Source organism: Salmo salar, chromosome 09 (genome assembly GCF_965601325.2).
Source record: "Salmo salar chromosome 09, fSalSal1, whole genome shotgun sequence".
Classification (NCBI taxonomy): Eukaryota; Metazoa; Chordata; class Actinopteri; order Salmoniformes; family Salmonidae; genus Salmo; species Salmo salar.
The window spans coordinates 135322848-135336732 of record NC_138299.1 but is presented as its reverse complement, the minus strand read 5'-3'; the positions used below and the strand labels follow the sequence as shown (position 1 = coordinate 135336732).

The 13885-nt window shown below is 42.3% G+C and overlaps 1 protein-coding gene across 1 annotated transcript; it reads left to right on the top strand.

Moving 5' to 3' along the window:
- The first annotated feature begins 5365 nt into the window (after positions 1-5365).
- On the top strand, positions 5366-11976 carry LOC106612796 (TLC domain-containing protein 1). Its single transcript, XM_014214301.3, has 4 exons — positions 5366-5906; positions 7292-7374; positions 8630-8712; positions 11069-11976. The coding sequence occupies exons 1-4, from the start codon at positions 5701-5703 to the stop codon at positions 11471-11473; spliced, it is 777 nt and encodes a 258-aa protein (XP_014069776.3). The 5' UTR covers positions 5366-5700; the 3' UTR covers positions 11474-11976.
- Positions 11977-13885: the final 1909 nt, after the last annotated feature.

Here is a 13885-nt window from a genome sequence, read left to right as displayed (position 1 = left end):
CAAGTGGTTCATTTCCAAATGTATCCATGTTCAGCGGCATCCTCTTCACAATGCAACAACTTCCCCTCAAACTCTGCGTCACTTGTGGGTTTGCTGTCACCTGGGTCCGTATAACGCTTATCAATGTAATGACCTAATACACTCGTTCAAATTGAACAATAAAGTATTAGTTTCAATATTTACATTTCTGTTCCATTCGTTTAAATTGAATAATATAAAATTGGTTTCAACTTCTCACTGGTTTTCAATTTTACGAGTGGATCAGTATGTATGTATATATACATACATATATACATACATACTGATCCACTATATATATATATATATATATATGGGAATGCTATGAAATCAAAAAATGATGGGCGGATACTTTTTTCTTCGATCATCTTGAAAAAATGAATAATTAAAATCTGGAACTCAACCAATCCTCCATCGTTAACACAATGGAAAGGTCAAATGCTTTATTATCTACATTTTGAAAGCGCATGGGCCGTGTATAAAATATATATATATTTTTTTTTTTTTACAAAACATACACAAACATCCACAACATCACCCGCCCAGACCCACCTGCTCACACCCCCCATCTCCAGCGCAGCATCACTTTCCGCCACACGGCGGAAAGTGATGTGCTTTCAAAATGTAGATAATAAAGCATTTGACCTTTCCATTGTGTTAACGATGGAGGATTGGTTGAGTTCCAGATTTTAAGTATTCGTTTTTTGATTTCATAGCATTCCCAGAAGGCATGGATTATTGAGTCATTGTTAGATTTAGTTTTTATTTCATAGCATTCCCAGAAGGCATGGATTATTGAGTCATTGTTAGATTTAGTTTTTATTTCATAGCATTCCCAGAAGGCATGGATTATTGAGTCATTGTTAGATTTAGTTTTTATTTCATAGCATTCCCAGAAGGCATGGATTATTGAGTCATTGTTAGATTTAGTTTTTATTTCATAGCATTCCCAGAAGGCATGGATTATTGAGTCATTGTTAGATTTAGTTTTTATTTCATAGCATTCCCAGAAGGCATGGATTATTGAGTCATTGTTAGATTTAGTTTTTATTTCATAGCATTCCCAGAAGGCATGGATTATTGAGTCATTGTTAGATTTAGTTTTTATTTCATAGCATTCCCAGAAGGCATGGATTATTGAGTCATTGTTAGTTTTAGTTTTTATTTCATAGCATTCCCAGAAGGCATGGATTATTGAGTCATTGTTAGTTTTGCACTGAAGGAATGACTGCCGTTGTGCTGTAGAATTTGTACATTTTGTCTCTTGTGTAATACATTCTATACATTAGTTTACACTGGATTAAGCGTACATGTATGTTAACTGTACTTTCTTTAGTCATGCTCCAACATTCCCTCCATTTTATGCCAATATCAGTTCTTTTTAAATCTGGGTTCCAATCGTTTTTTTTTCTAAGAGATTGTCTGTTGGATAGGCTCTCTGAAAGGTTTTGTATATACAGTGTATCTGACCTATCATATGATTATCCTTATCTGACTCAAATAGGATACCCTCAGATTGTTCTGATGTCTTGATATGAAACTTTGTTAAGTTGCATGTATTTTGAAATATCTACATTGGTCAGTCCTAGTTAAATAAAATAAAGGTAAAATAAATAAATTGCTTTTTAATTCTGTCATTGAAATAAATGTATTTCATATTACCAAGTCATTTATGGTTTCTATGCCTTTAGATTTCCATGCAGACCAATTTATCTGTGAATTCTTAAAAGCTATCCAAGGATTGTTCCATAGGGTTGTGTTTTTAGGGAGTGATATTGGTTCTTGTAGAATACATTTAATTTTCATCCATATTATTTATACTGTTCTTAACTATGAAGTTGTTAATGTTCTGAGCTTTATCCTTTGAAAATAGACATTTGAAAAGATTCTGGGGATGAGCATGAGCAACTTCAATATGTACCCATTGTTCCTCTTTAGTGCATTTAACTAAATGTCGCAAATAAAAGCCTTGGGTAGGGAGTTGATAGAATTCTATGTCTGGAAGGTTAAAAACACCCTCAGACTTAGGAAGATGTACAACTTTCCTTTTCATTCTATGAGTTTTATTTTATTTGCCCTTATAAAATCTGTTATGAATGCACCCTGTTGCCCTGTAAGCAGCAGGTGTGTGCAATTGTAATTAAGGGTGGGGCCTCTAAGTAGGCCTACCTTGTGCACACAATCTTGGCCATTCAGGAGGCCCCCCTTCACCTTGTGAAAGTTATTCTGTGAAAGGAGGATGAGAGTGGGGGCAGTGTACTTTAGTCCAAATTCTATGGATCAAGATTTGCTCATCCAGAAGCGGCGCTCCTAGTGGCCGGGGACTTTAATGCAGGCAAAATAAATCAGTTTTACCTCATTTCTACCAGCATGTCACATGTGCAATCAGAGGAATAAATACTCTAGACCACCTTTACTCCACACACAGAGATGCATATAAAGCTCTCCCCCGCCCTCCATTTGGCAAATCTGACCATAATTCTATCCTCCTGATTCCTGCTTACAAGCAAAAACTAAAGCAGGATGTACCAGCGAATCGCTCGATACGGAAGTGGTCAGATGATGCGGATGCTACACTACAGGGCTGTTTTGCTAGCACAGACTGGAATATGTTCCGGGATTCATCCAATGGCCATGAGGAGTATACTACCTCAGTCATCGGCTTCATCAATAGGTGCATCGACGTCGTCCCCACAGTGACCGTATGTACATATCCCAACCAGAAGCCATGGATTACAGGCAACGTCCGCATCGAGCTAAAGACTAGAGCTGCCTCTTTCAAGGAGCGGGACACTAATCCGGACGCTTATAAGAAATCCTGCTATGCCCTCAGACGAACCATCAAACAAGCAAAGCGTCAATAAAGGATTAAGATTGAATCCTACTACCTCGGCTCTGACGCTGTCGGATGTGGCAGGGCTTACAAACTATTACGGATTACAAAGGGAAACCCAGACGCGAGCTGCCCAGTGATGCGAGCCTACCAGACGAGATAAATGCCTTTTATGCTCACTTCGAGGCAAGCAACACTGAAGCATTCATGAGAGCACCAGCTGTTCTGGACGACTGTGTGATAACACTCTCAGTAGCCGATGTGAGCAAGACCTTTAAATAGGCCAACATTCACAAAGCCGCAGTGCCAGACGGATTACCAGGACGTGTACTCAAAGCATGCGCGGACCAACTGTGTCTTCACTGATATTTTCAACTTCTCCCTGACCGAGTCTGTAATACCAACATGTTTCAAGCAGACCACCATAGTCCCTGTGCCCAAGGAAGCGAAGGCAACCTGCCTAAATGATTACCGCCCCATAGCACTCACTTCGGTAGCAAGGAAGTGCTTTGAAAGGCTGGTCATGGCTCACATCAGCAGCATCCTCCCAGGTACCTTAGACCCACTCCAATTCGCATACCGCCCCAACAGATCCACAGATGACGCAATCTCAAACGCACTCCACAGTGCCCTTTCCCACCTGGACAAAAGGAACACCTATGTGAGAATGCTGTTCATTGTTACAGCTCAGCGTTCAACACCATAGTGCCCACAAAGCTCATCACTAAGCTAAGGACCCTGGGACTAAACCCTCTGCAACTGGATCCTGGACTTCCTGACGGGCCACCCCCAGGTGGTAAGGGTAGGCAACAACACGTCTGTCACGCTGATCCTCAACACAGGGTCCCTCAGGGGTGTGTACTTAGTCCCCTCCTGTACTCCCTGTTCACCCACGACTACGTGGCCAAACATGACTCCAACACCATCATGAAGTTTGCTGATGACACAACAGCGGTAGGCCTGATCACAGACAATGATGAGACCACCTATAGGGAGGAGGTCAGAGACCTGTCAGTGTGGTGCCAGGACAACAACCTCTCCCTCAATGTGAGCAAGATAAAGGTGCTGATCATGGACTACAGGAAAAGGCGGGCCTAACAGGCCTCCATTATCATCAACGAGGCTGTAGTGAAGCCGGTCGAGCGTTTCAAGTGCCTTGGTGTCCACATCACCAACGAACTATCATGGTCCAAGCACACCAAGACAGTCTTGAAGAGGGCTCAAAAAGTTCTACAGCTGCACCATCGAGCGCATCCTGACCGGTTGCATCACCGCCTGCTATGGCAACTGCTCGGCATCTGACCATAAGTCGCTATAGAGGGTAGTGCGTGCAGCCCAGTACATCACTTGGGCCAAGCTTCCTGCCATCCAGGACCTAAATACTTGGCGGTGTCAGAGGAAAGCCCCAAAAATTGTCAGACTCCAGTCACCCAAGTCATAGACTGTTTTCTCTGCTACCGCACGGCAAGCGTTACCGGAGCACCAAGTCTAGGACCAAAAGGCTCATTAACAGCTTCTACCCCCAAGCCATAAGACTGCTGCACAATTAATGAAATTGCCACTGGACTATTTACATTGATCCCCCCCCCCCCTCTTCCCCTCCATTTGTCTTGTACACTGCTGCTACTCGCTGTTTATTATCTATGCATAGTCACTTCACCCCTACCTACATGTACAAATTACCTCGACTAACCTGTACCCCCGCACATTGACTCTGTACCGGTAATCCCAGTATATAGCCTTGTTATTGGTATTTTATTGTTACATTTTATTATTTTTTACTTTATTTGGTTTATTTGGTAAATATTTTCTTGAACTGCACTGTTGGTTAAGGGCTTGTAAGTAAGCATTTCACGGGAAGGTCTACACTTATTGAATTCGGAGCATGTGACAAATAACGTTTGATTTGATTTGAGTGTGCATGCCCTGGGATGTTGTCACTGTTCCACCCTTCTCCTCACTTCCCTTTCCCCTTCCCCCACTGTGGCCAGAGAGGCCAGCTGTGGGGAGTGTGTGCTCTGTTTATTGAAAAAGTGGTGGGAGAACAAGACAGTGGTTTATGGAGCAGCACAGTTTCTCACTAATCGAGGGGGTATTAGTTTCAGTCTTTTCAAAGTTAGCTGTTAGTCTAAACAAATTAGTTGCTGGATTTGTATTTACATTTTAGTGAAAGATTATTTTGTTTCAGATCTGTGCTCTCGTTGGCTAACAAATTCAATTGAAGTTGACAAATTCCTTCTTTGTATCAAACCTCATAAATTCACATTTTATACAGCCTGATCTGTGACGGTGATCATTTTCCAGAGAAACAAAGAACATTGTTTCATAGTAAGTTAACAATATATACCCTGATAATGTTTTAAGCCCTGTCATATAGTTCAATCGTCTTGTTTGTGTTTTGTTAAGTAAGATGAGTGGCCCCTCCCTTGATTCTCTGGTTTTCTGGAAGTAGGCCACCACCCACACCACTCCCTCTCCACCACTCCCCCTTCTCTCTAGTCACAGTCAGACACGAACAGACTGGTTGAGTGGAAACACACTACGAGAGGGGGAACAAATCTGTGGCAGCCCTAGCTAGCCTCCCTCTGAGCCTAGGAAGTGGGAAACGTGAGACAAGCTGCACCTATTCTCTGTGAGTAGTTCTGAAAGGAGCACAAGGGGGAAATACCATATCTAGAACATTGACTCCCTTCAAACCCCTGGAGCTGTGACTGTCCTGAGGAGAACTCTCCCCTCACACGTACTCGCCAACGGACCGTGGAGGTGTGAGAAGAACCGTGGCGATAAGCCGCTGATGTGAAACAGACGAAGAACAAGGAAAAGAGTAAAAAGAGGGGTAGGAGAAGAAAATGGAGGCCTTGCTTCCTGTGTTGCAGCGGCACCCTGGACTGTCTGTGTTGGTGTGCGCTCTGATGTTCCGGGTGGCCCACCGACTACTACAGAACCTGCCTGTGCCCAAAGCGGTGGCGGTGGATGACTTCCGTTCCTGGAAGTGGAGGAACCTCTCGGTCTCTATGGTCCACTCCCTCCTGACAGGGACTTGGGCTGTGACCTGGTGAGTCACTCTCTGCACTGGGACACCATTGTTCATTCATAGTGGATCCACATGATGTTATGTTATTTAAGGGTGTGTGGTGCAAAGCAGTAACACTCACTGGCAGGGGAGATGGAGGAGACAGGGGAAGGGGTGGGGAGACTAAGTCATTCTCAAGTGGGGAGTTAAATACCACAGTACAGCCTACAAAATGGCATCCTCAGGAAATAAATACTTGTTGAGCTCTGCAATACCACAGATAGAACAATGAGACAGATATTTCACCAAATGCATAAATGTGAAGCATCCGCTTCACAGAGAAAGCATTCCCTAATGGAAATATGCAAACGTATGCTAGAACACACCAGTAGGATCTCGCTAGCTCGTGCTTGGCTCTGCCCACCTCCTTGCTTATTCTGCCCACTATGACTAATTTGTTACCATTTGAAAACAACAGGCTGTGGTCTAGATGAGCAAGATGAGGTGTTAATGTCATGCTTGTAGTTTAGAGTAGCTGATTAGGGCAGTAAATGTTCCTCTTTGTAGTTAATAACCATCAATATGTGTCAGAGGTTAGCCAAATATTGAGTCAGCAACGATGGCGCCTTAATCAGATTCAGATTGTGGCAGTTTAGAAAGCACATCTGTTTTGACATAAGAAAAATGGCCTATTCTTGAGTATCCACTCAAGTCAATTAGCCTACCTTTAGCATCACGCCATAGACAAATGAATAAACGATCCAATCATAAGAGTGGTGAAGTAGCCTATTTCAAAGAGAGCAAGTAGGTGAAGATCAGATCAGAGCCAGTTTCAGAGCCATAAATTATTTAATTGTTACACACATTGTTTTTGTAATACAAGTATAATTTTTTTAACATATATAGCTATGCTACTTGTATAGCTAGCTGACTACAACACATGCATACATTGGCAGGCTACACAATATAGTATACTAATAGATGTATCAACAGTTGTTTCATAAGAAAGTGAAAGCAGCTATATTCAACAAGCTGCTTGGACAAGCTGTTGTTCATGTAGTTCACTGATTATTGCCATACACATGTTTACCCTGACCTGCTAGAAAGCACCAGGTTACTCAATAACAAGGGAATGTACTGTCTTACCATAGACTTTGCTATAGACCTTGTTAAGGCACGAATCATCTCGTAAAGAAGCAGGAGAATATGTTACCAGATAGTGATACTAAGGTGTGAGCTACAGGCTCACATGGTTTCCCAAACTCGGTCCTGGGGCCTCCCCTGGATGCATGTTTTGGTTTTTAGACTCAGGGGAGGCCCCAGGACCGAGTTTGGGAAACCATGTGCTACAGGAGTGAGCCATGTACGTCTGAATGAGAAGAACTCAGACCTAACTGTCCATAACCATGAATCCCTGTCCTCTCCAGTGTGATCATCTGGCCTGAGATGGCAACCAACATTCACTCCTTCTACACGGCCCCAGCCTACATACTCATCTGCATCTCATCAGGTCAGTCACTACCCCTTTAAGATGGCTGCTAAAAGAGCTGTGTGTGAAATAGTTAATTCATTCCCAGTTTACCTTTATTGAACTATGAACATTGACCACCACTGGCATGGGAGAGTAGGGTTCATCGTGGGGAATCTGATATGCTATTTTGAGGCTATCTCACTCCAATGTTGAACTTTGTTATAAAGGCTTCAGTCTGGCTTGATCAAATAAAAAAATAAGTTAAAAGGCATGGAATGAATTCGGAGCTCGTGCTCACACACAACACACTATACTATCCCCTCCTTCCCTTTTTCCTAGTAAAAGCTGGTATATCCTGGGAAACTAGATACTCTCCCACATTTCAGTGGCAACCAGATTGAGAGAATGAACAATGCAGATCCGCCCATCTCACCGGGCTTAAATAGGGGATGGGCCACACCCTCAGATCGCTATGGGCACCAAAACTAATCCCCTCAAGACCCAGCAGTCAAGAGCGCTGCTGAAATATGTGATGACAAGATGTGACTAGTGTTGGGTGTTATTATTCCGTGTGTCTCGCATGCATGCAGGCCTAAGGAGAGCCAGCCTGACAACCACAAACCTTCCGTTCCATTGAGACAGTTTGGCATATATAGAGGTTCACACAACACTCATTTAGAAATCCAGTTTAAAGCGGTTTCCCTGTGTTTGCCTATCAAGTGTAATACATATGATAACTAGGATGGACTATGCCAGTACAGTCCAATATATTTCTCTACACTAATGTACGTAGGACAGGGAAGTCCTGACCCTTTCTTTCTGGTACCACTGTTATCAACCATTTAGATGGCCTCCATCTGTTGTTTGGACCTTGATAAGTAATCCATAGAAATAGAATCTCAGGCTCTGTTCCAATATCCATACTGCATAGAATTTGGAATGAAGCAATGTATTGGGCATGCATTCAAAGGGGTATGCTGGTATGCACATTGGAACGTGGGCTAATATTAGATACTGTATCTAAGAGCTATCTAATATATCTGCACATTGACTTGGTACTGGTACTCCATGTACAGTATATAGCCAAGTTATCGTTACTCATTGTGTATTTATTATTACACATTTTACTTTTCTATTGTTTCTCTATTTTCTTTCTCATAATTTTTTGGAAGGGCCCATAATGAAGCATTTCACTGTTAGTCTACATCTGTTCATGTGATGAATAAAATTTGATTTAGGGCACTCCAAAAGGCCTTGAGAGACTGAGGCATTGATTTTTACTCTCCTTTGACAGGATACTTTGTTCAGGATGCAGGTGACATCATCCTAACTGGACACGCAAGAGGATCCTGGGAGTTCTTAATTCATCATGTCCTGGTAAGATAATTTACTTTTTATTGTTTCAGTTTGTACAGTGGGGGAAAAAAGTATTTGATCCCCTGCTGATTTTGTACGTTTGCCCACTGACAAAGAAAGGATCCGTCTATAATTTTAATGGTAGGTTTATTTGAACAGTGAGAGATAGAATAACAACAAAAATATCCAGAATAAGAACAAAAATATCCAGAAAAACGCATGTCAAAAAAGTTATAAATTGATTTGCATTTTAATGAGGGAAATAAGTATTTGACCCCCTCTCAATCGGAAAGATTTCTGGCTCCCAGGTGTCTTTTATACAGGTAACGAGCTGAGATTAGGAGCACACACTTAAAGAGAGTGCTCCTAACCGCAGCTTGTTACCTGTAAAAAAGACACCTATCCACAGAAGCAATCAATCAATCAGATTCCAAACTCTCCACCATGGCCAAGACCAAAGAGCTCTCCAAGGATGTCAGGGACAAGATTGTAGACCTACACAAGGCTGGAATGGGCTACAAGACCATCGCCAAGCAGCTTGGTGAGAAGGTGACAACATTTGGTGCGATTATTCGCAAATGGAAGAAACAAAAGAACTGTCAATATCCCTCAGCCTGGGGCTCCATGCAAGATCTCACCTCGTGGAGTTGCAATGATCATGAGAACGGTGAGGAATCAGCCCAGAACTACACAGGAGGATCTTGTCAATGATCTCAAGGCAGCTGGGACCATAGTCACCAAGAAAACAATTGGTAACACACTACGCCGTGAACGACTGAAATACTGCAGCGCCCGCATGGTCCCCCTGCTCAAGAATACATATACATGCCCGACTGAAGTTTGCCAATGAACATCTGAATGACTCAGAGGACAACTGGGTAAAAGTGTTGTGGTCAGACCAAAATGGAGCTCTTTGGCATCAACTCAACTCGCTGTGTTTGGAGGAGGAGGAATGCTGCCTATGACCCCAAGAACACCATCTCCACCGTCAAACATGGAGGTGGAAACATTATTCTTTGGCGGTGTTTTTCTGCTAAGGGGACAGGACAACTTCACCGCATCAAAGGGACGATGGACGGGGCCATGTACCGTCAAATCTTGGATGAGAACCTCCTTCCCTCAGCCAGGGCATTGAAAATGGGTCGTGGATGGGTATTCCAGCATGACAAGGACCCAAAACACACGGCCAACGCAACAAAGGAGTGGCTCAATAAGAAGCACATTAAGGTCCTGGAGTGGCCTAGCCAGTCTCCAGACCTTAATCCCATAGAAAATCTGTGGAGGGAGCTGAAGGTTCGAGTTGCCAAACATCAGCCTCGAAACCTTAATGACTTGGAGAAGATCTGCAAAGAGGAGTGGGACAAAATCTCTCCTGAGATGTGTGCAAACCTGGTGGCCAACTACAAGAAACGTCTGACCTCTGTGATTGCCAACAAGGGTTTTGCCACCAAGTACTAAGTCATGTTTTGCAGAGGGGTCAAATACTTATTTCCCTCATTAAAATGCAAATAATTGTATAACATTTTTGACATGCGTTTTTCTGGATTTTTTTGTTGTTATTCTGTCTCTCACTGTTCAAATAAACCTACCATTAAAATTATAGACTGATCATTTCTTTGTAAGGGGGCAAACGTACAAAATCATCAGGGGATCAAATACATTTCCCCCCCCCCACTGTACCTACTACCTGGTATGATAATAAAAAAAGAGACCATAGGTAAATTGTTACAGCAGCTTCTGGTAGATTGTGTCTGAAGGTTAGATACACAGTATTTAAATGTTGTTTTATGGCCTTGTGAAACCAGACTGATCGCGCTCACACTTTGTTTCAATTCACTTCTATGGAAGTGAAACAATGTGAGCTGTGAAGGAATTTTAATATTGTATGGTGCTAAGAGATATCGCACTCCTCCTTGGGGGATATTAATGTGTCAGTAGTGGAATTTTAAAGGTGCCACAGCAAGGGCCTATTCTAAATGAATGCTCCTGTGTGCCTGTCCCCTGACTGCAGGGGAACAACACCCACCATTGTGTGGGGGGATCTGTGTTGTGTTGAACACAGGGCATCTTGCCACTGATCAGAGGCACACACTGAGCTTTGCTTCCCTGTGTCTCTGGTCAGTCAGTGGGCATGTATGTCCCAACTTCTCTAACATGGCACATACTGGAACACCTAAAGACCACTAGTTGGTTGATAGTGTTTTTTGGGGATCCATTAATCAATCATACAGTATATTCAATAAATTCAATATAAATTGTTTTTTCCCCAGTTTTACTATTGCAAAGATTACGGTATCCCAATAGCCTTACTGCTGTAAGGTGGCAGAGTGTCATTGGTATATACTAACCCCTTTTTCTCTGTCCTTCCCTTCCTCAGGTGCTCTGGTGCTTCCTGTATTCTCTGTACTCGCACCTCTACGTGGCCGGTGCTGTGGTGGCTCTCTTTGTGGAGGTTAACAGTGTCACCCTGCATTTGAGGCTAATGTTGAAGCTAGCATCACAGCAGTCGTCCCCTCTGTACCAAATCAACAAGTTCCTCAACGTCTTCACATATGTCGTCTTCCGCCTCAGCGCACAGTTCTACCTCACGTATTACATTGTCCAGAACTACTCCTGGATGGACAAAGGAGGCTACTTCCTCGTTACCATGACCCTAATGAACACCATGATCCTGATCTACTTTTATCGTCTTCTCCGTGCCGACTTCTTCCCCCGGACCAGGCCTCGCATGGCGCAAAATGGCACCCACAACAACAACGTCAAAAAGTTCCTCACTGAATGACTCCGAGAGCGACATGGCTGTAAACTGGCGCTTGTGTTTGTTTTTTGTTTTGTTCGGTTACTGATATCATTCCTCATCAAGACGTCTCATCTGGTTGCATTGTCAAGCTGTGTCTTCACATAAACAACCATAACAAAGCTCTATCTCTCAACAGCTCGTGTTGTAGTGAGAGGCAGCCAGGAAAGGATGGGGACAGTGGTACAATCCCTATAGTGATGCTTCTCTACTGATGATTATGCCCACTGTGGCTGAAGATCCCTCACAGACACCCAAACAGGGCAGCATAGAGTTAGAGACTGGTCCATTCACACTGGCTGGGAGAATCCTACTAACTTACCTCCAGGATACTGTGGCACTTTTGCTTCTGATCATAGCTAATACATATATTTAAAATATAGGAATGTATGTGATTCATGTGGAATGCTCTTTAACAGGAAAAATACTTATAAATGCTAACATAATGTTGTGAATATATACAGTAAAGAAACTAACTGCCAGAGATATATCAGGCATCACCTTGGTGTTGTACATCCCACCCCACAAACTCTGTCAGGTGTAGCTTAGCAACATAGTTTTATTGAAATTTCCACTAATAGGATTTTGTTACATATACAGTATATACTATTCATAACTATAGTACAATCAATATTTTTGACTTTGTAACAAACTGTCAGACAACATCATTTTACTTTCATTCCTCCCTGCTTGGTCTCAACAGGTCAACACCAATACGTGGGTGACCAGCATTCTTACAACAGCGACCATTCATTCCATAAATCTAACATAGTGAAATGCATGTATCCCATTGAAAGTAGCTGAAGGTACGGTCAGGTCTACATTTTCTTGAGGTTACAAGAATCACTTATATTTCTCTTTAAATTATTTATCAAAGTGAACCAAACCAAAACGGACAGGTCCAGAGGATGGGTTAGCAACGGGTTTTGGTAAGTCATAGTAGTGCCTATACCACAGTTCCTTCTCAACAACCTTCCCTAGATAGCCCCTCCAGTATGTTTATAGATGCAGTGTTGGGGAAGATACCAATTACTTCACATTAGAAGTTAAGGTGGACTAAAGCTACCCTCAAGAAAATATAGTTTATCTAACTAAAGTTACTTTGAAAAAGTAGTACATTTTTCATGAAGTAGTTTAGATGAAGTTATGTAAATTTGAAATGTCATAGACTCTACAAATTGCAAGAACAGATGATCACTTTGGGGTCATATTGTAACATAAAGTGTAATTTAACATATTAAATGCAACAATGTTTCAAGTGTGAATGAGGCAGGTCTGATGCTGAAAAAGAAAGGAAATGATTGGTGAAGTAGGCAATCTTATATTTTTGCAAATAAAAGTAGTGTGTAGTTCCAGTTGAAGTTTGCATTCACCTTAGCCAAATACATTTAAACTCAGTTTTTCACAATTCCTGACATTTAATCCTAGTAAAAATTCCCTGTCTTAGGTCAGTTAGGATCACCACTTTATTTTAAGAATGTGAAATGTCAGAATAATAGTAGAGAGAAGGATTTATTTCAGCTTTTATTTCTTTCATCACATTCCCAGTGGTCAGAAGTTTACATTACACTCAATTAGTATTTGGTAGCATTGCCTTTAAATTGTTTAACTTCGGTCAAACGTTTCGGGTAGCCTTCCACAAACTTCCCACAATAAGTTGGGTGAATTTTGACCCATTCCTCCTGACAGAGCTGGTGTAACTGAGTGAGGTTTGTAGGCCTCCTTGCTCGCACACGCTTTTTCTGTTCTGCCCACAAATTGGCTATAGGATTGAGGTCAGGGCTTTGTGATGGCCACTCCAATACCTTGACTTTGTTGTCCTTAAGCCATTTTTCCACAACTTTGGAAGTATGCTTGGGGTCATTGTCCATTTGGAGTACCCATTTGCGACCAAGCTTTAACTTCCTGACTGATATCTTGAGATGTTGCTTCAATATATCCACATCTTTGTCCCTTCTCATGATGCCATCTCTTTTGTGAAGTGCACCAGTCCCTCCTGCAGCAAAGCACCCCCACAACATGATGCTGCCACCCCTGTGCTTCACGGTTGGGATGGTGTTCTTCGGCTTGCAAGCCTCCCCCTTTTTTCTCCAAACATAACGATGGTCATTATGGCCAAACAGTTCTATTTTTGTTTCATCAGACCAGAGGACATTTGTCCAAAAAGTACGATCTTTGTCCCCATGTGCAGTTTCAAACCGTAGTCTGGCTTTTGTATGGTGGTTTTGGAGCAGTGGCTTCTTCCTTGCTGAGCGGCCTTTCAGGTTATGTCGATATAGGACTCGTTTTACTGTTGATATAGATACTTTTGTACCTGTTTCCTCCAGCATCTTCACAAGGTAATTTGCTGTTGTTCTGGGATTGATTTGCACTTTTTGCACCAAAGTACGTTCATCT